Source organism: Anas acuta, chromosome 29 (assembly GCF_963932015.1).
Source record: "Anas acuta chromosome 29, bAnaAcu1.1, whole genome shotgun sequence".
NCBI lineage: Eukaryota > Metazoa > Chordata > Aves > Anseriformes > Anatidae > Anas > Anas acuta.
Window position 1 is genome coordinate 2274306 of NC_089007.1, and position 21240 is coordinate 2295545.

The following is a 21240-nucleotide window of genomic DNA, read 5'->3' on the forward strand; positions in this document are numbered from 1 at the left end:
CTGTGTCGCCTGCTGTGCTACGTCTTTGTTTGGGACATGCTGTAATGGGCGAGGAGGGGGCTCTGGGGGATATTTCGTGCCCCAGCCCCTCCTGGCACCCTTCAGCCCCCAGCCCCGGCGGTAACTTGCGAGGCAATGGGCGCATCTGGCGTGGGCAGCACCGCGGGGGCGCAGCAGGATCCATCCTCCTGCCTCTGCTGCGCGAAAATCGGGAATAACGCCGGGAATGCTGCCTGGCTGAAGCTGTAGGACTGCAAAAAAAAAAAAAAAAATAAAATAAAAGAAGAATAAAACCCGAGATGTTGCAATGACTGCAGTGCTAAGTCTTCCTTCGCCGTGGGAAAAGCTGTTTTTGGGAGGGAATGCTGTGTGTTTGGAGGGGCGTTAAGCGTGTGCGAGGGGGTTTTGCTTCTCCCAGCTGGGAAATGACATTTGGGAGGTGGGAAGTGCAGCCCTGCAGCCCCCCGCTCCTGCCCGGTCCCCCCCGTGCCCGGGCGGTGCCAGCAGGGCAGGGGAGGCAGTTTTCCTTTCAGACCTGGGGCAATTCGGTGCTCGCAGGCGGTCGTTGGCGAATGTTGGCGAGGTTGGGCAGGCATTAGGTGTGCAATCAGACGGGCTTTAGAGGTCTGGGCACCAGGCAGGGGCTGTGTGGCAACGCAGTTCCCTATAGGAAAAGCTGGCGAGAATCGCCAAAAAAATGAAGTTGGCGAGCAAGCAGTTTATTCACTTCTTTCTTTCTTTTCCCAGACGCAAAATCCAAGCCCCTTAGCCCCCCAAAGCCATACCTCCTTACCCACGGAGACCATCCCCGGCTTAACCTATTATTTATTTTACTACTGCTACTATTACTACATTGCTACTACTATTACCACCACTACTACTACTATTAGCATTATTAATACATTTTAATTATTATTATTCTTTTATTTATTTCTCTCTCTCTCTCTATATATATATATTTATTATTTTTTTCGGCAAAACCTGGCGGTGATGCCTTCAGGTCTCTCTGATAGTTCTCGGGTAGAAGGTGAACTTTATAAATATTTCCTTTAGCACCAGTCTCATTTCGTTGAACGATGTCTATTGATCTGTAAAAAAGGGGTCTATCTGTATTTTTTCCTTTTCCTTTTTTTTTTTTTTTTTCTTCTTGTTGATAAATGGTCTACATCATATAGAGCCCAGGGATGCAGAAGTAGACGGGATGTTTACCAAGATATTGCAGATAAGAAAGCACAAGGCTCCTCAGATGCAGCCTGATGTACTGAACTATGTCTGGAGAATCGTCTGTGGGCTTCAGACATTCTTAACCCAAACCCCTCCAAGCTTAAAGGATTTAAATGCCTCAGTGCTTGAAATTGCTGGACTCTGCCCAGGAGGGCTGGAAAAGGAGAAATAGCCAAGTTGTGCAGCGCACAGCAAAAAGGGACTCGGGTGGGTGCCCCCACACCCACTTTTTCCCCCTTTTTCTCCCCGTATTTCCATGGCATGCAGCACGGACGCCCCTGCAATGCCAGCGTAAATGGGGCGGGGGGTAGACGAGGGTGGCGGGGGGGGGGGGGAAGGCACCGAAAGGCGCATCAGCGGGGTCGGATCCTGCCTGGGGATGGGGCTGAGCCGCCGCAGCCCCCGTATGCGTGTGCACGCGTGTGCGTGCGTGTGCAACGCCAAAGGGATGCGTGTGTGCAGCTCCGGTGTGTGCACACTCCGAATTGCACCAAATACCACCACACGCATATTTCCCCTCCATCGCAGAGCCTGTAATGTCCTCGTTAACGGGCGTTAATCTCCCAAGAAATGCATAAAAACACCAATAAGGTTTATTCTAGACTTTTCCATATCGAGGGCAGGCACGTAAGGTAAGCAGTTTTATTAGTCATAAAACAGAGTGGTTTATTCTAACAGAGCTTTCTTCTTGGGGGATATTTATCCAGCGTTTACAACAAGGGATTTTTTCTCCCTCCACTTGCTATCATAGGATGTATGTGTAATCATTCATTCGAGCGATAAAAAACTCAGTGAGAAAAAAAAAAATCTTCTATGTTACTTAAAAAAAAAAAATCGCGATAAAGCCTTCGCATAGAAAATACCCACATTGCTCCCAACGAGGGGGAAAGGATAGAGAAAACTTATCAAAGTGTTTAAAAATAATAATAATAAAAAAAGAAGAAGCTGTATCCGCACTCTATCCATCATATTTAAATCCACAAATCTAAGTAGTTTTATATGAACGAATACTACGGAATGACATTTATCTATCAAAAGGGTCTGGAGTTAAATTATTGAAACTACAGCCGCAGCAGTTAGTTTTGGGGTAAATGTTTATGTTCTGTAGTCAACACAACAGAGTCGCATCTTCAGATGACATCCAGTTATTTCTGTAATCACTCCATCATTTCAAGAGAAAAAGAGAAGAGACCATTTTATGGGGTAAAGTAATTTGAAAGAAGATTCGCTCTCCACAAAGTGGCTTATTCAGAAATGATCATAGCTTCGGTATTACTGAAATTAGACTCATCTACCCGCCTGAAGTAAGAAATATCGTCCTATTCCACGCTTTTTATTAGCCAATCAAATTTCCTTCGGATCTCCATTTGTGATTTGTGAAAAATATAATTCCTTGAAAAGCTGAGTTTGAGCATATTGCTTATTTTGCCTTAATTTATTATTCTAATCACAGCAGCCGCTGTGTGATAATGCATCCATTAGGCGAAAAAATTCGTTTAGATTTTATACTCGAAAATGGGCACAGATTATATTTTAGAGACAACGAATTTCTCGGGCATTAAATTTTTTTTTTGCGCGGATTGCGGCGAAGAAGGAGGGTGGCAAGGAAAATGCGCCGGGGAGCGGGGGCGGAGAAGGGGGGAAAGTTTGCGAGCCAGACTTGGGAAGAAAAGGCGATTCTGCCCCATTTCCAGCTCGTCCTATTTTTTGCCTCCCAGACTCCCCCCCCCTCTATCCCCCCCCCATATGCGGGACTCTTTTATCCTCCGCCCCGAAAATAGCCTCGCTAATACAGGACCCAAGAAAGGGAGAGGGGAGGCGGTTTTATAGACGGGGCTGATGCAAAGAGCGAAGTGATCGCCCGAAATGCTGCCGAGGAAATGTGTGCACAGGTTACTTTCTGGCTGCAAGGATAAAATTTCCTGTTCACATTATGGAATTTATTATCTTGTCTACTCTCTGGAAAATGGGGTCTCCATTGTGCTCTGGAAGCTGTTGTGGTCGTAGTTTCCCCCCTCGTAACTTTTAACTACCTGTTATAAAATTTATTGGTGGTTTGTAAAGTGAATAAAGTAATTTCCCTTCCATCCGGTTGTATTACAACCTTTGTGTTGTTTGGGCAGACAGACACGCATCCAGCCAGGGGGAGAAAAAATAAATAAATGAAAGGGGCAGGGAGGGAGACCCCCCCTCTCCCTCCCCTCCCCTTTTTTCCCCCTCTCAATTAAAAATAAATTAAGGCGCCGAAAGGAGAAATACCTGCAGAATTGTGCTGCCGCTGGGAATGTGCGGGCGCAAATTGGGGAGGAAAAGCTGTTGCGACAGAATGTGCTAGACTTCCCCGAGCATGGGATTGCTTGGCCCTGGGTGCTAAAATTTGGCATTGGAAAGGGGGGGGAGGCTGGGGGATGTATTTCTGTCCGTCTTGGGGTAAGGAGAAGAGCATCAGAAAGCTCTGCGGCTCCTCGCTTTGGAGCATCTGAGCAGGCTGGGCTTTGCGGTCTCCTATTTACACAACTTGTGGTTCGCGACGTGCCTCCAAAGCAGGCCTCTACACGGCTCAAAAATGTCGCTTGCCCCCCAGATCAATATTTCCCAGCCTCTACACGGAGCCCTCGACTGGAAAAAAAAATAAAACTAAAAAAAATAAATAAATAAAATCAAATGCCCCCCAAATAATTCCGCCTTTTATAAAGCGTCGCATCCCCGACACCGTGGCGCGATAAAACAAAAGGCTGGAGGCTGGAGGAGGGAAAAAAAAAAAAGGACAGGGAAGGCTTTAAGTGATTTAAAAACACGTATGTAGATATCCCTCCAGCAAATCATAACGCTGGGTGGGTTTAGGAAATTTAGAAGGGAGCAGGCAAGAGTTTCGGGGTCAATACCGCGCCTCGGGCTCAAGTTTTGGGTGGGATTCGGGCAGCTCCGGGCTCGCCCCGAGGGTGCGCAGGGCCCGGAGCTGGGGTTAGGGTCGGGGCCGTGGGGACCCCACAGTTCTGCGCCCTGCCAAGGTTTTTTCCAGCGGACACACCCTTGGGTGAAAGAGCAGAGATGGTCCCGCAGGGACCCCGGCGGGGCTGTCGGGAATGGCCATTTTCTGTGCTTTTTTTTTTTTTTTTTTTTTTTTTTTTCCTCGAGCGTCTTGTTCTTCATGTTTAATTCCGTGCCTTTTATAATTAACATACCGCCATCATTTATTTCATTTAAATTTTAAAGGCAGCGTACTCTATTTCTATCTCCGCTGCCCCTCTTCCTCGATTTTTTTTCCTATTTACCCCCCCCCTTATTAATTGCCAGCACGAAGACTCTGTGCTGAAGGCCAGATCTCTTTAGTTAAAATGCTGAGAATTAACCCGAGCAGCTAATAACCAGCAAATTAAACCGAGTCTATCTTAAAAAAAAAAAAAAAAAAAAAAAAAAGGAGAGAGAGAGAGAGAAAGAAACCTCCCCGATATTAACGCGGTCGCTTAAAAGACAAAAAGGGGGGGGGGGAGGGGGGGGGCAGCGAAGGAGGGGGGCCGAATAGGAAAAAAAAAATCCTAATATTAAAAAAGAATTGTATAAACATGGCGACAGACGAGAGCATTTGCACTCGTCACAAAAATGCAACGCATTCCTGGTTGTTTGCAGAAAATTTACAGCTAAGCAATAAAAGTTTACGACTGAATCACAAGTTGGATTGGCCACAGGAAGTCATGTGGACTCCATCCATGAACGTGAACTTTTTATTGTGGTTTCTCTTATGACTCTTTCGCAGTAGTCTTTCCTTTAACAGTCCAAGCAGTGCCAGGGGTAGGATGGTATTTTTCCCCCCCTTAATTATTAGCGTGATGATGATTACTATTTTTTTTTTTCCAAAAAAAATCTAGATTTTTTCCCCCCCTCTCTCCTTGGGGTTGGAATTCTTGGTTGCTTTGGGCATTTTGGCATTAATGAGTTTACTGCTGCGTCTGGTTGCCGCCTCCTATTCCCCACCCCTAGGGGCAAAACGCAATGCATTTCCTTTGCAGGATGCGATGATGAGGGGGCACAAGCAGTTGTAAATACCTTTTTTTTTTTTTTTTTTTTTTTAGGGGAAAAAAAAAAAGAGAGAGAGAGAGGGAGATTCCTCCTTAAGCTTCCCCCATCCCTTTGCCCAACCAGAGAAGAACTGTTTGGCTTTTGTTTCCATCTTTCTTTTTTTTTTCCCTCTTTTTTTTTTTTTCCTTTTTTTTTTTTTTTTTTAATGTTTCTGTGGAGCTGAGCTGCAAGCGTCAGTGGAACAGAAAGAGAGAGAGACAGAAAGAGAGAGAGAGAGAGAGAGAGAGGGAGAGGGGGAGACAGGAGCCTCTGGTAAGTGTTCCCTTATTGGTTAAAATGTGTAACTAATGATCCATAGCCCGGGTGTTAAGGATAATGATGCATCGTGGTGCGAGCGAGGGGAAGGCGAGGGGTGTAGCTTGGATATGAGGGAAAGCTGCTGCGGGTCGGCAGAAATGCAGTTAATTCGGGGAAAAAAGGGTTTGCTGCTGCTGATGTCATATTCGGGGTGCGGGAGGCAGGACGGGGAGCCGGCTGCGGGGCTGGGAAAAAAAAAAAAAAAAAAGAAAAGGGGGGGGGGGGAATGTGAAAGGGGGGGTGGCCGGGGGCTGGGGGCGCGCTGGAGCAGGGGGAGGAAAAAAATCTGTGTCTAGAAATAAGCAAAAATTCATCCGCTCAACTTTTTCCTTAAAAAAAATAAATAAATAATAATAATAAAAAGGGGGGGGGGGGGAGACGCATGCGCGGAGGGGCCGGCCCGGCGCAGCCCGGGTGGGTCGTCCAAGGCTGGGGTAGTGCCATATTTAATGAGCTGCGCTCCTAATTGTGTGCACAAGGCTCGGCCTTGCACGCCCCTTCCCCCCCCCCCCACCTCCCCGCAGCCCCCCCAGTGGCCAGCGGCCGCGGCCTGCTCCTCTTCCTCGGGACTGCAAGCTTCATTACTGGGCCGATAATTAATATTAAGAGCTGGCTGATTAACAAAAAAAATTCTGCACCCCAAGGCTCATCCTTTTATTCGCTTTATTTTTGCAACCTCGCGGCTATGGGGTGTAAAGTTCTCCGGGAGGGGTGCTGAGCATTTATTTGATTGAATTCCCCCCCACCTTGCAAGAAGCGATTGCTACCAGATCCCTGTCGTGAAATCATAATAATAGCAATAATAATAATAAGGTTCAGGAGCGCTCTGGTTTTCCTGCGAAGTGGTTAACACGGTGTTGGCTTTTCGGTTTTATTTGCATGCAGGTCCCTCCCCTCTCTCCCTTATTTCTCTCTTTTTCCCCCCCGGCAGCGACTTGAATTCAGGTTTAAGGCGTGAGATTTAAAGGGTGACCCTTCCCCTGCTAACCTCCCCACCTACCTCTCCATCCACCTCCCTCCCCACCTACCCATCCATCATCTAATCTTATCTATCTCCGTGTATATATCGGTGCCGTGTAAGGAGATATATAACGTAGTGACTTCATTTCCTCTCGAGGTTGTCTCTTTTTTTTTTTTTTTCTTGATGAATTCTCCTTGTTCAAAAAAAAATATATATATATATTATAATAATAAATAATAAAAAGCAGCTCGTGTGTGTGCAGAGATTTGCTGCTGGGGACGGCAGCGCTGTGTGTGCACGTATAGGGCTGGGCAGACAGATGTACACATATATAGGGGCGGACAACAAATAAACGATAAAGCCTGACATTGTTGTGCGGTGGGGGAGGGGTGGCGGAGGCGATTTTTTGGGCTTATTATAAGTGATTTTTGGGGTTCGCGGTGGCGACAGGGGCAGGGGCACTGCTGGAGCTGCTGGGAGAAAGGGGAAGCCTGCAGGACGCGGGCTTCTCACTTTCTGCCTGGCTGCCTTTTTTTTTTTTTTTGGTGTTTTTTAAAATAAAAATGGCCTCCCTTATTTTAATTTCCAGCGTGCGCTCGCAGAAGTTAATTAGCGAAAGTGGTTGCTGAAGTTCTCGGGTGGTTTCTGGTTGCGGTGTTCTGAGAGTGTTTGAAAAAGAAGTTTGGTGGGGTGAAAGAAGAAGAGAAAAAAAAAAAAGAAAGAAAGAAAAAAAAGACAAGTTGCAAAAGTTCCGGATCAGCCTTTCTGTTCTCTTCCCTTTTCTTTTGAGAAATCTGGTAAATCCTTGCGCCTGCATTTGGGGCTGGAAATTATCGGCTTCTCGGGGGTTGCCCGGAGCAAAACCAACCGCAGTTCTCACCTGAAAATAAATATTTTTATTTTAGCTTTGCGGAGGCAACTCGCCTTTCCCCGATTTTTTTTTTCTTTTTCTTTTAGAAATAAATAGATGGTTTGGGGATGGGACGTGGAAAAAAAAAATCAGGGAAAGAGACAATTTTGCCTTCGTTTTGTTTGCAGCAAAGAGAGAGAAAAAAAAAAGAACAACAAACCCGTTGTGTGAAGGCTCTGCCTCTAACGCTGCTAGTCGTAAAGACATTTTATGAGCAAACAATGAGTGTTTATTGGAACCACATGATTACAGAAATGGGATCTTTTATTGTTTTCAGACCAAATCCGTCTGCTCCCTCTGGCCGGCCCCGGCCGCTCGCTCGCTCCCCGCTTCCGTGAGGCCTGGAAGCCTCCCCAAAAACAATTTTAAATGTATTGATTTTCGGTTTCCCCTGACATATTGTCATCTTTCATATACCCGTAATGCCGAGAAACATTTTAGGACGTAGAGCAGGAATAACGGAATGATTTATACGCTCCGAGTAGTGTTTTTTTTTTTCTTCTTCTTCTTCTTCCCAGACTAAAGCAGAGGAAATAAATTGCGTCTCGTATCTCTAACATCAGTGCTCGGGAGGGATTATAGGAAAATTGCCACGTGTTATTGACATGGACTTGCAGGGAAATAATAGCTTTTCGACAGATGTAGTCGGTAGGGGAAAAAAAAAAAAAAAAAGGGAAGGAGCGTGGAGAAATTTAAAAATGGAAATTCTGCTGTCCCCAAAAGCTTCCTCATTTATTTATAGGGGTGTTTTACACCGAAATACTGCCTGCCAACCTATTCGCCTCCGAAGGACGTAAATCCCAGCCGCGTAGGAGCAGGGATTGACATTTTACTTGAAAGAGTCGCAGCCCCGCGGGACGCGATCTGCCCCACGCGTGGGCGCTTATCGCGGCTGGCACCCAAGGGCACCAAATTCAGGAGCGCAGAGCTCCAGCGTGGGGCTGCTTCATTGTGCCAAAGCCGCCGTGTTGTCAGAGCCTGGAAAACCTGGAACTACAAAGAGCCGCTGATAACCAGGCGATTTCCCAACTTGTCGTGTGAAGGAATTCGGCTCGGGGAACGAATCAAAGAAAAACCCACCAGAAATAATAGATGAGCTCGTGCCAAACCACCGTTGGTGTTAGGTGCGAGCGGTGAACGTGGTCGTGTCCAGATCGATTTTCTACGGGCTCCGTATCTCAGGAGCTGTTGCATGATTAAATGTTATTTTTGGCCATGTTTCTGCCCGGAGCGTTGTGCACCAAAGGCTTTCGAGGGGGAAATTTGCGGAGGGAGGAGAAGGATAAAAAGCGAGGCTCGGAGCGATAAAAAAAAAAAAAATAGAGATGGGTCAGAGTGATAAAAAAATTCGTCATAGAGGGGAAATTGGACTTTGGGCAGAGATGATGCGTAGCATTGAGGATCAAGGTTTTTATTTTTGGCGGAGAGATTTGGAGATCTTGTTACTGGTGTTGGCGGGGCTGTAATCCCTGCAGCTCGCGCTCTCAGGGAAAAAAAAATGGAGAAAAAGGAAAAAAAAAAAACAACCAACAACAGTTGTGATTTTCAGTGTTAGTGCTTGAGGTCAGGGCTAACAGAAAAAGGCCTTTCCCTTCAGATTTGGGTTCGCCGGGGGAGAAAGTGTGGGCTCGGCTTTGGGCGGAAAAGCGAGGAAATCGGGGCAGGGCGCCCCAAAGTGTTTTACAGCAGCGCGGTGACCTCCAGCCGGGGGTGCAAGGGGAAATCGGGGGGGTGGGAGCAGGGGAAAGGAGGCGAGAAGCCTCCCCCGTCTCCCTCCCCCTCCTCCCCAGACACAAACACAATAAAAGGCAGAAGTCCCCGAAATTGCGGGTGTCTGGACGCAGTCTGCAGAGGACACGCTGCTCCCGCTGCCTTTGTCGCATGGGGACACACCTTGCTGTAAAAGGCTTTGTCCCCAGACTAAAGACCCAAGACTTCAATGGGGGGCGGGGAGGAAACCCAGAAAAAAAAAAAAAAAAAAAAAAAAAGGAGGGGGAGAGAGCAATGCGGAAAAAAAAAAAAAAAAAAAGGAGAGAGAGAGAGAAAAAAAAAAAACACACACACACAAAAAAAAACACATAACCCCCCCAGATTCGTCCTCCAACCAAAGTCCTCGCCCCGGAGCTGGGGATGAGGGGGCACGGGGCTATTGTCCCACAGGTATTGCCCCCACTTTGTCCCCCTTTCCCCCCTTTCCCCCCCCGGGAGTGTTTAAATTTCTGCACGTTTTTGTTTACTTGTTTTGTATACTGCCACCAAGTGACAGAAACTTGCAATCCAGCAATTTTGCAATTTGGTGCCCTTTTTTTTTTTTTTTTTTTTTTTTTTTTTCCTCCCCCCTCTTTCCGTTTGTGTAAAAGGGGGGGGGGGAGAGAGACACAACACCGGGGGTGGGCGACAGAGGATCAGACGGGGAGGGGAGAGGAAAAATAACTCTGCTCCGCTGGGAGAGGGTGCAAACGCCTGCAAAACGTTATCCCGCCATAAAACCCCACTTTGCAAAGAAGTTTTAGTCCCTTTAACATTGAGGCGTGTGTGTCCCCCCCCCGGCCCCCTCCTCGCTCGTCCATAAACCCTCGCCTGAGCTGAACCAAACTTTCTAAAGTTTCTCAAAGCCATTCGAAACTCCTCGGTTGCACTTTCTGCTAATTCGAGAGTTTTTTTTCTTTTTCTTTCCTTTTTTTTTTTTTTTTTTTTTTTTTTTAAGGTCTTAAGCGCCTTTCGTTCCGTGTTATCGTGTTTTAAATCATTCCAATGTACGTGAACTCATAAAAATAGATAAGGCATGTCAACTCGGGAACGGTATTTTCCCCCTGAAAATATGAGTGTATTTAAGCAAATCCTGAAATATTAAATTGTTGCTCGATTAAAGACGATGTAAATGTATAAATTCGCCAAAGTGCTCAAGAGGTTGTCTCCAAATATATAGTTTAATTCTGCCTAAGTGATCGCCTCTAAAAAAAAACATCATTAAGGCAACTATTATTGTTTCCTGAATTATTATTTTTTTTTCTTTGCGACCTATGATTAAATTTCTGCCTTCATATCTGCAAAGAATAAAGTGTAAAACTGCCTATAGTTAATGACAACAATTTTTCACTGTTGAGTTATCCTTGCGGAACGTAATAACATCGTACTCCTTTTTATTTTTAATCTGTATACCGAGCATAAGCAATCGCGTTGGTACATGTATGTACGTATGTTTCCATGTAGGTGCACACACAAATGCAGCAAAACAGCGTTTTTGGGGGATTTTACGCCACCAAGTATTGTCCGTGACGAGCGTGACGTCACGAGTGCCACTGTCCTTTTCAGTTTTGCCATTTTAATTTTTCCAGCGGGATTTTAGGGAATGTTTCCAGTCCGTCGCGAAAAGCAACCCCCAAAGGAAACCAAAAACAACAACAAAAAAAAAAAAAATCTGATTTTTTTCCCCGCTGCAACGCCCCGCTCGGGACACTGCTACCTGCGGGCACGCCATGACGCCATCCCAACCCTCCGCCCGGCAAAATTGGGGCAAAAAAAAAGACATTTCCATGCATGAGGCCGAAGTAAAAAAAAAAAAAAAAAATCCACCCACTCGCCCGCACTTTTAGCGGAGGAGCCAGCAGGAATGTTTCGCAGCCGCCAGCCACTTCCCTGTAAACAATGCACCACTCAGCGATTTCACATCTCCTAAAATATTGGGGCTTTCTCGCTTTTTTTGGCTCCCCTTCCTAGCGCTGGAGATGCTTCTTGAGCTTTTGGCGTGGAGCTGCAGCGCCCGGGGTTTTTGCACCCGCGTTTGCGGGAGCCCCCGGCCGGGCTCGGTTTCGGTGCTGCCTCCTTTGGATGGGCCGGGGGTCGCCAATGGATCTGGGGAAAGGAGAAGAAAAATGAAATAAATCAAACCCGCAGATTAGGCAGAATATTTCATAAAGAAAAGCCTCCTCCACCCGTCGCAATATCGACGCGGAGAAAATATAAATAAACGCTTAAAAGTGTCAGAAAGTGCTTTCAAAGCTCGGCAGAAAGAGGGAATAAATTTCAGAAGTAGGAACACATTAATTTCTCTTCCCCACACACCTCCCAGCTTCCTGTTTAGGAGACATGTGTTTTGACAATTTCCAGAATTCTGCCTTTTTTTCTTTCTTTTTTTTTTCTTTTTTCTTTTCTTTCTTTCTTTTTTTTTTTTTTTCACCCCATTCCTTTCCCTGGAAATGTGTGCAGAGAATGAGGGCTTTTGCAGGCGAGGAGAAAAGCCCGGCTCCAGGGTATTTCCCCACTATTATTTGTATTATCATTGTTATTATATATATATCTATATATATAGAGAGAGATTTTTTTCCGCATTGCAACTTGGAGTCGCCCTGAACTTTGCAGGTCGCTCGAAGGGCACACTTTCCTAACCCAACTCTGAGAATAAAACCAGGACAACAACAACACGTTTAAGGCCATTTCCCACCGCCACGCAGCAAAAAATCAATAGGAAAAGGCGAAGGCAAAGAATTGCCTCGTCTGGGAACCCCATCCGCGGGGCGGTGAATGCTCCCTTCATTATCTACCTAGGGCGAAACTGGGTGTTGCGGAGCTTTGCATTAAAAAAATCGCGGAAACGGCGCTGATTTCTTTTTCTTTATTTTTTTTTTCTCATTTTATTCATTTATTTATTTATTTAAAACCCCATCTTCTTGGAAAGATATGGGTGGCGGTAGGGGAAAATGGGTGTTTTCGCTAATTATGGCTCCGTGCATCTTTGTGCAGGAGATGCCTTTTAATTGGCAAATAAACCTCCCAAATAGGCCACCCTCTTCAGATCGCGCTGTCTGCAGCGCCGGAGTAAAGTTTAAACAGTCTATCAAGCTCTGAATGGAAGTATTCAGGGGAAGGAGAGATTTCATCTTCTTCTCCTTCTCTCTCTCTTTTTTTTTTTTTTTTTTTTTTTTAATCAAGAGCTGCCCAGACTCTGACTCTGAGGTTGTAATTACAGAGAGCAGAGAATAGACACGGCTCCAAAACAATGCGAGCCATTTCAGGCTGGGGGAGAGGTAGCCCGTGGCGAATATGCTCCACATAAACCTCCAGGAGTTTGTTGTTGTTATCGTGGTGCCCTTTTTATTTTGTTATTCCTTTTTTTTTTTTTTTTTTTTTTTAGGTGTTATTTACAGCAAAAGCAATATTTGACTAGGAAAGCCCTGTTGTAAAGAGCAGGAATAAATTCCCAGCGAAAGACCCAAATAAATAATTAGGACTCACGTGTGCCATAAATGTCAAGTTAAAAAAAAAAAGGGGGGGGGGAGAGCAAAGGAAAGGGGGGGAAGGATGAGATAACATATACAAGGTGAAATCAGTTTAAATAAAAAGGCTTTTAATGGCATCACTTGTATTTACCTCTAAGAGCTTCAAGTATTTAATCAGATGTGAGCACGCAGCTTTATGGCCAGATGTCAGTGGCGTGTACGCGCGTGTGCGCCTTGCACACTCAGGGCTGTGGGCACATCTAGGAGGGGGCATCGCCCCTCAGCTGCACAGGGGTGCCCCCCCCCCGCCCGCCCGCATCCCAAAAAGAGGCGTTTTGCAAACACTTGGCATAACACCCCCCCCCCCACCATACTTGTACCATTGGGATTTTTTTATTTTTTTTTTACTCCGGAGAGGGGGGGGCACATTGGGGCTCGGTGCCCTCGGTGTGTCCCGGTTCCCGGGCATGGCATGGCCGCGGGGGGGGGCCCGGCTGCTCCCCGGGCCGGGCTCGGACCCAAGTGGTCAACGTGGCTGGAACAAAACAGCAAATCCCACCCAGCCCCTCTTCAAACAAACAACCCGCGGCTCGCAGGGCTGCGCAGAATGCGAGCCTGACAGTAGCGGTTTATTAAGGCTGTAGGCTGTTTAAGGAGGGAGGGGGGGACACCGATTTGGATTTGTTTCCTTTCAGTAATTACTGAGGGATAGAAAACACATGTGTTGGGCTTGCATTTTTTTGAAGCCTTTTTCTAAATCAGTTCATCAATTCGCTAATTATAGCTGGGAGGGGGGAGGAAATCTCCCGACACATATTTTTTCTTTCTCCCCCCCCCCCTTTCCCTCTCCTCTCCCTCTCTCCCTCTCTGTGTGAACATCAGAGTGGGGAGAAGGGGGAAAAAAAGGGGGGAATATGGCTTATGAGTGGTGAATGTTATTTCAGATTTCTATGGGCGCTTTTCTTTTCTGGGAACAAAGAGCAACTCCTATTAAAGAGCTACTCGAAGACTTGTACATATTTCTACTGCTGTGTAGCACTTTTAATAAAACATCTGTTCTTGCTTCTGCTGATGAGTTTACATAATTGTTTGCAGACCAATTTAACCAGAAAGCGCCCCACATATTCCCTGTACATGTTTTCATGGGGGAAAAAATAAATACCTTTTTGGTAGTGACATATCTTGATGAAATACTTTCGAGAAATCCCCAAACTGCTAGAAAATATCAATGGGAAAAAAATATCCAGTGCATTCAAAACGTGAGACTGAGGAATTGCAGTGAGCAAAACATACTTTAATGATGCCTCATTTGTATTTGCAGGAGCTTTTTGGGGTGGCTGTGCTTTTTTTTTTTTTTTTTTTTCCTTCCTACCCTCTCCTCTCTGTGTCTCTGTTTCCTACCCAGAAACCTGATTTTTAACGTGGGGAGAGGATTCTATTTTAAGTTTCTTTACGGCAGCTGGTTTCTGTTCACTATAAATCGACCAGACTTTTAAGACTTGCCCTCTGTTTAGAGAAGTAATAAAACACTTAACTTTCTCGACTCCTAGTCACACGGTTATCACACAGGTCTCGGATACAACAGCCCCCGAGCACCTATACAAAAAAAAAATAATAATAAAAAAAATGTGTGTGGGGGGAGCAAAAGCAAAAAGCAAATAAAATAATAATAATGATTAAAAAAAATAGCCCAGAGGGTGTCCTTCCAGCACCAGACTTTCCTCCAAACTTTGGTAAGGTTGGCGTCATTATAAATGCCCTTCCATAGGTGAAACTCCCCACGTGAATCTGCCCTAGCAAAGGTCCAACCCATGGAGCTGGAGCTACTTTTAATTTACTCGCCAAATTGCATTGGGCTGTAAGCAATACATAAGGTAAGACAACACGCCAATAACTGCAAAGCCCTCATTCATCCATCTATCCGGCCAGTCCATTTGTTGGACCCTGCAACAATTTAATATCTGGAAGCAGCTTTCAGGGTTAGCGTTGGTTTCCAAAGTAACCATGCCCTGAAAGGACTGGGTTCAGAGATGTGCCCATGGCTAACAATATTTGCAGCACAGCCCTGGCTCTCCAGATATGTCCAGCTGAGAGTGCCTCTGGCTTGGGGGGGGGGAGTTAGCATGTCAGCAGAAGGCGGAAAAAACCCTCTGTAATTGCATTTCTTTGCTACTTTCTCTATTTTCTCCAGTTTGTTGGATTCCATAAATTCCCGGGTAGGCTCTGCCAGAGGGCTGGGGGAAAGGGGAAAGGAAGAGGAGGGGAACGAAAGCAAACTGAAGTTCTCTTTTTTGGGGAAAACGCCTGTAAATCTTCCCCCATGTCCATGAGTCCTATATCTGTACTGGGCTGGCTACAAGTTGGGCAGCCTAAGGTAAAGTCAGGCTGCGCTCCCTAACAAGGTACATGTGCTAAATAACATGGTGCATACTTGCAGCTATCTCCTTCTTTTGGTTAGAAACTTTATTTTTTCCCCTAGTGACACTCAGGGGAAGCCTTAACGTTATAGAAGATGAATACACGAGCTTTTTTTTTTCAGTTGTAGTCTCGTTTATGGTTTTATTGCTACCATTGATTACTTTGCTTTGTTACACAGAGGAAAAAGAGCATAAAATCCGTTGGCATCCGGGTTCCTGTTATAGCTGGGGAAAAAATATACAGCCCCCCCCAACCCTTCTTTGTCAGCTAAAATCTTTTAGAGATACATCGCTAAAAGGAATTAAGTCCATTGACTGAGAGCAGGACAAACAAATGCTCTCAGTTTCGAATTTGAGTGTGCACCTAGAAACCCTCCTCTCAGCAGCCCCATGCACCCTTACATTTAAAATAAAAATGTGGACACGAAGGAGGTTAAAAAAAAAAAAAAAAAAAAAAAAAAAAGAGGAGGCCAGGGTTTCCCCGCCATAATTGAATTTTTAAATAGGAAGCCACCAGAATGATAAAGATACCTCGCAATATTTACAGATCAGCAGGTATGTTTTACATTTAAGGGGCAATTTATGGCTCTAGATTGAAATTAAAATTAGATTAGCTGTCTTCATTTCAATTAGTTCTAGGTGCAATCTACCCAGAGAAGATGTAATATAATCCCCTCTTTCATCTAACTAAATATTTGCAATAGAAGTTTCCCAATCAGTTGTAAATATCTGAAACTATAAATTTCTGCAAACATAAACACGAGGTTGCGTCCCCAGCCCAGGCTCCCAATTGCTCTCAATTACGGATAGAAGTGCTCTTTTTTGTTGTTGTTGTTGTTGTAGTTGCTGTTGAAAATGTAAATATCCTCTAGCATTGCCACACGTTGAAAATTAGCAGGGAAACGTGCAGGAGAGAAATGTCAAACTGCACTAGAGGAGAAACCTAACTTCCAGACTAACCTGAGTTCGCAATGTTGTGTGTTTCTTGTCTGTCTTTTCTTTTTTTCCCCCTCCCAAAGACATACTTTAGGAATGCTCTGAAACACGTTATCAATTCAGAAGTCGCCATGTTTTCCCCCTCTCTTTATGTAATATTTTCTCATCAGGAACACAACCATTTGATTCCATAATATTGACCAATGCTACATGAGAACAAGACAAAAAAAAATCGGGATAATTTATGGCTTAATATTCTGTGGACATCTGAGATTTATTACTGTGAATTCTGAGCTATTTTATTACAAGATATTAAGCAAACATTTCTTAAAAAAAAAAAAAAAATCAAAAAGAATGGAAAAAAAAAAAAACAACACAACACAACACACGGTGCCTCCAAACCCCAGTGTCCATGGGGCAGAAAAAAGGGGGGTGTGGGGGGAGAAAAGTTGAGGCTGGGTTGGGAAATTTGCGCCAGCTCCCACTTGGCCGCAGCTGCCTCCGGGGCAGGACCCAGCGATGGCTCCGGGAGCGCCGCCACCCCTCGGCCCCCCCCGGGCTCCCCGGGGCTGCTTGGGGGGTTTTGGGGGTGCAGGACTTACTTTCAATGCACACTTAGTTTCAACTAGGGAATCAACAGAAGCAAAAGCAATTTTTCCCTTTTTGACACCCGCCTCCCCATTGGCTCCCCCCGGGTCAGCTGACTTTGTCATTTTGTCTGTCCTGGAGCAGAGCCTTCCCTATAACAATCTAGTTCAGACTACAAACTGGAGACAGAAATAAATATTAAAGAAATCACACAGCCAGGTATAGAGGACGATATGAATTCCTATTTTACAAACCCATCTTTATCCTGCCATCTAACCAGTGGCCAAGAGGTGCTTCCCAACGTAGCCCTCAATTCAACTGCCTATGACCCTGTCAGGCATTTTTCTACTTATGGAGCAGCCGTTGCTCAAAACCGGATTTATTCTTCTCCTTTTTATTCACCGCAAGATAATGTTGTGTTTAGCTCCAGCCGAGGACCTTATGACTATGGATCTAATGCTTTTTACCAAGAAAAAGACATGCTTTCTAGCTGCAGGCAAAATTCTATGGGACATAATACACAGACATCAATCGCACAGGATTTTACCAGTGACCAAAACAGGAACACTTCGCAAGAACAAAAAACTAGCATTCAAATATACCCATGGATGCAGCGTATGAACTCCCACAGTGGTAAGTTTTACAGCTCGGAGATATAAATTAAATAAACTGAACCATCTTTACGACCTTCTCCCTAGCAGAACAGGCTGAGCGACTTTTTATGGCCCCATAAAAACAATAATATAGCTCCTTCACAGTTGCAGCTACAGGCCTTTTATTTGTTAAGTTGTTGCAAGCAAATATGGCTTGTTATGCTCTTTCTAATTAAAAGACTTCGAGAGTGTAAAATATCTATAATAAAGTGCAGCGAGCTCTGCTCGGGAGTTAAGCACAAAATATTACTGGGGTAAAATAAGTTTTAATGATGGGGGCGGAAAGTGCGGTTGTGCTCCCCGCAGGACGAGGGGCACTTTGCCCCCCCCCCCCCTCCCCACGCCCCCCCAAGCAACCCCAAATTGGCTGGAAAAGGAGAGAAATGGTGGAGGGAGGGGGGGGGTGTAAAAATGAATAATGAATAGTAAAAAGAAAAAAAAATAGGAAAAATAAATAAATAAAGGGGAATTAAATAAAGGGAAATAAATAGAAAGGGGGAAATGAGTGAAAAGGGAAATAAATTAAAAGGGGAAATAAGTGGAAAGGGAAATGTAAGAAAGGAAATAAGTAAAAAGGGAAAATTAGTAAAAAGCAAAAAAGTATTAAAAATAAGAAGTAGAAAGGAGAAGTAAAAGAAATATAAGTAAGGAAATATAAGTAAAAAAAGAAAAATAAGTAAAAAATTACAAAATAAGTAAAAAATGAAAACATAAGTGAAAAAGGAAAACATAAGTGAAAAGGGATAAATAAGTGAAAAGGGATAAATAAGTGAAGAGGCAAAAAATAAGTGAAGAGGTAAAAAATAAGTGAAGAGGTAAAAAATAAGTGAAGAGGGAAAGATAAGTGAAAAGGGAAAGATGAGTGACAAGGGAATGATAAGTGAAAAAGGGAAAAAAAAAGTGAAAAGGGAAAAAAATATAAAAAATAAAGGAAAAAACCCTCAAATACAAAAGAGATTTTTTTAAAAAAAGAAAAAAAAAAAAAGGCAGCATCCCGAGGGAAAACGTGCCAAGGGGGGATGAAAAAGGAGGAAAATGGGGGGGTGCCGGGGAGGGGGCGGCGGGGGGGGGGGGGCGTGGGGCGGCGCGGGGCTGCGCGGGGGCGGAGGGGCGCGGGCGCTCGCCCCCCGCGCTCACGATTTTTAGTCTGTTTTGTCTCGGCTCCCCTAGGAGTGGGCTACGGGGCCGACCGCCGGCGGGGCCGCCAGATTTATTCCCGTTACCAGACGCTGGAGCTGGAGAAGGAATTTCACTTCAACCGCTACCTGACGCGGCGGCGGCGCATCGAGATCGCCAACGCGCTCTGCCTGACGGAGCGGCAGATCAAAATCTGGTTCCAGAACCGGCGGATGAAGTGGAAAAAGGAGAGCAACTTGAGCTCGACCCTCTCCGGGGCGGGCGGTGGGGCAGCCGCAGCCGCCGCCGATAGCTTGGCCAAGGAGGAGAAGCGAGAAGAGACAGAGGAGGAGAAGCAGAAGGAGTGAAAAGGGACGCCCCCCCCCCCCCAACCCCCCCCCTTCGACTCCCCCCCCACCCCCCCCAAAAAATAATAATACCCCCCCCCCCTATTTATCACTGGCACAATGTTTGGCTACGGTTAAAAAAAAAAAAAAAAAAAAAAGGAAAAAAAAAGAATAATTATTCTTATAAAAGAAGAATAATGGGGGGGATTATTAAAAAAAAAAAGGCTAATGTGGAAATGTGGAACCCCCCCCAGCGCTCCCCACACACTTCACAACTCCCCGCTCTCTTCAGTGCCCCCCCCTTCCCCCCGCACACACATCGCCTATTTATCTCACTCGGAATAAGACTGTTTCCAACCGCACACTTATCCTCCCCCCCAACCTTCAGGCCCCCCCCTCCTCCACCTTCTGCCCCCCCCCACCCCCCCAAATTGGGCTTGCGAGAGGCACGGCCCTGGAGACGGCCTCAGCCCCCCCCCCCCCCCCCAGCTTCCCCTTCCGCCAGCCACACGAGTTTCTCCTCCCATGGTGAAAAATCTGAATCCCTGCGAAAGCTCCTTCCACGTAAATATAGCATTTCCGAGAGTACCCTACTTGTATTTAAGCAGATACCTGGGCTCATCACTGCATACAACAAACTGTGACAGTTTCTGTGTGAATATTTTTAACTGTGTTTGTGGTACCTGTATTTATATTTATGTTTAGCACTGTAATGTTCCACGGTATAAAGTGAATGGAGTTCTATAGCAGTAGAAGAGAAAAGAAAAAAAAAAAAAATCTTGTGTTACACCCTCTCATGTATAAAGGTCATGTCCAGAGGACTATGTTGAGTATTTAATAAAAACTGAATATTATTTTTAAAGTTTATAGAATGGCCTCTGAGCTTCAGTTGAAACCTTTCATGTTGATAACAGCCTGTTAGAAAGTTCACTTATCTTCTGTGTGTTGTTCCTGAAAATCAGCTCCCTCTCCCCTTTTTCTCCCTCCTTCATACCTCTCTCATTCAAGAGTATTCCAAAAAAAAGGGGGAAAAATACATTTTGCTTTGTCTCCTTGAATTAGTCTTGTTACTGTATTGTTCGGTGGCATCAGGAATCTATGCCATACCTCTCGCTTCATGATTAAAATGGATTTCCAAAGTTCAAAACAGTATATATTTCTTATTGCAACCTCCTCAGTCAAATACCAGCTCCAAGGTTTTGATTCTTTTTATTAGCATTGTTATTATTTTGATTTAATTCGACCTCTCCAAAGCTGAGAATCTGCCAGCTCTGCGGAAGGATCCACTTCCCCTCAGCCCTATCTCGACCCAATAAACCTTTCCAGGGAGGGGGGAGTCACTTTTATCCAGAAACTCATCCTTGGGAGAGCGGAAATTGTCGATATAACGCTATGAAACAAACCCTTCTGATGGGAGTGCTGTGGATTGCAGGCTCGGATAATGTATTACGAAGGCTGGATAAGAAACTGCATTTTCTCTCCTCTTTGTCAGTGCTCTCCTATTTGCTCGGCTGTTCACTAGGTAGCACTCAGCCAGGGCTAACACTGCCCTGGAAGCTGCTTAGTCCCCTGCAAGTTTTTTTATGAAACAACCAGGATTCGGTGTTAAGTGACCATTACCAGGAAAAAAAAATAAATAAAAGGGAGAAGAAGGAAAAAAGGAAAAAAAAAAAAAAAAGGAAAAAAAAAAGCCCGGGGAGGATTTTTCAGCCCATCCTTTGCTCGTCTCCAGCCTGGAATGTGCAGGCGATTTTTGAAAGGCGCAGGAAAGACGAAAAAAATCTGTCTTAAAACGAAACAAAACAAGCAAACACCACCACCAACCACAAGCCAAGAGCGTTTTGCAAGAGGGTAGCGACCTGGACAGGGAGCAGGAGGCTCCCTGGGTGTAAACCATTTTGAATTTCAAAAAAAAAAAAAAAAAAAAAAGGACAAAACCATACGTATATCCACCACCACACATATATAATTCAGCGTCTACAGAGAGAAGGAAGGCAATACGCAACACCCAGCGCATTGAAGGCGTTATCTAGGTATTGGATGGATACGGAATATAAAGAAATGTGCTCAGGTCTGTAATGCGGAGCCCGGAGCCGCAGCAGGCTGGGGGGCTCGGTGCTGCTCGTCTCCCACCGCACACACACCCTGCTCCAGTGCAGAAGGGAGGGCTGGAAAGTCAGATTTGGAGGCATTTATTTCCCTCTCAGTGCCCTTTGAAGAGAGGGCTGGTTTCTCAGCGAGCAGCAGGCAAGATCCAGGCTTCTGCCAGCAATAAATTGCAGGGGGAAAGGTAACAGGAATGTAAACTTTGGCGCATTGGAGGAGCTACATGCGAGGAGCAGCCCGTGCATAGCGCTAAGGAGCTTCCCCGACCGCCACCACTCCCTAAATCTGAAAAGAAAAAAAAAAAAAAAAAAAAAAAAAAAAAAGCAACGGGGAAAGTGCTTCCTTCCACCCAGCCAGCAAAAAAAAAAAAAAAAATACGCCAAGAT

At 45.2% G+C, this 21240-nt stretch overlaps 2 protein-coding genes across 4 annotated transcripts in view; both read left to right on the forward strand.

Moving 5' to 3' along the window:
* Positions 1-4818: 4818 nt before the first annotated feature.
* Positions 4819-21240, forward strand: part of HOXC4 (homeobox C4) — a 39499-nt gene continuing 23077 nt past the window's right edge. For both annotated transcript variants that reach the window (XM_068663285.1, XM_068663286.1), the window contains exon 1: positions 4819-5556. The gene's annotated coding sequence lies outside the window, so the exon portion shown is untranslated. The remainder of the gene's footprint in view (positions 5557-21240) is intronic.
* HOXC6 (homeobox C6) lies at positions 12749-19620 on the forward strand. Of its 2 annotated transcripts, none has more exons than XM_068663288.1 (2): positions 12749-17265; positions 18432-19620. In XM_068663288.1, the coding sequence occupies exons 1-2, from the start codon at positions 16866-16868 to the stop codon at positions 18767-18769; spliced, it is 738 nt and encodes a 245-aa protein (XP_068519389.1). In that variant the 5' UTR covers positions 12749-16865; the 3' UTR covers positions 18770-19620. The 2 variants fall into 2 exon arrangements, with proteins under 2 accessions (XP_068519389.1, XP_068519390.1); XM_068663289.1 differs by having other exon boundaries at positions 12755-17265; positions 18456-19620.

What these genes read in the sequence shown, in the direction of transcription:
- HOXC6 (XM_068663288.1), top strand. Translation starts at nt 16,866, where the DNA reads ATGAATTCCTATTTTACAAACCCATCTTTATCCTGCCATCTAACCAGT. An exon ending in GCGTATGAACTCCCACAGTG is followed by an intron (nt 17,266 to 18,431) that starts GTAAGTTTTACA and finishes CACGATTTTTAG; the next exon opens with TCTGTTTTGTCTCGGCTCCC.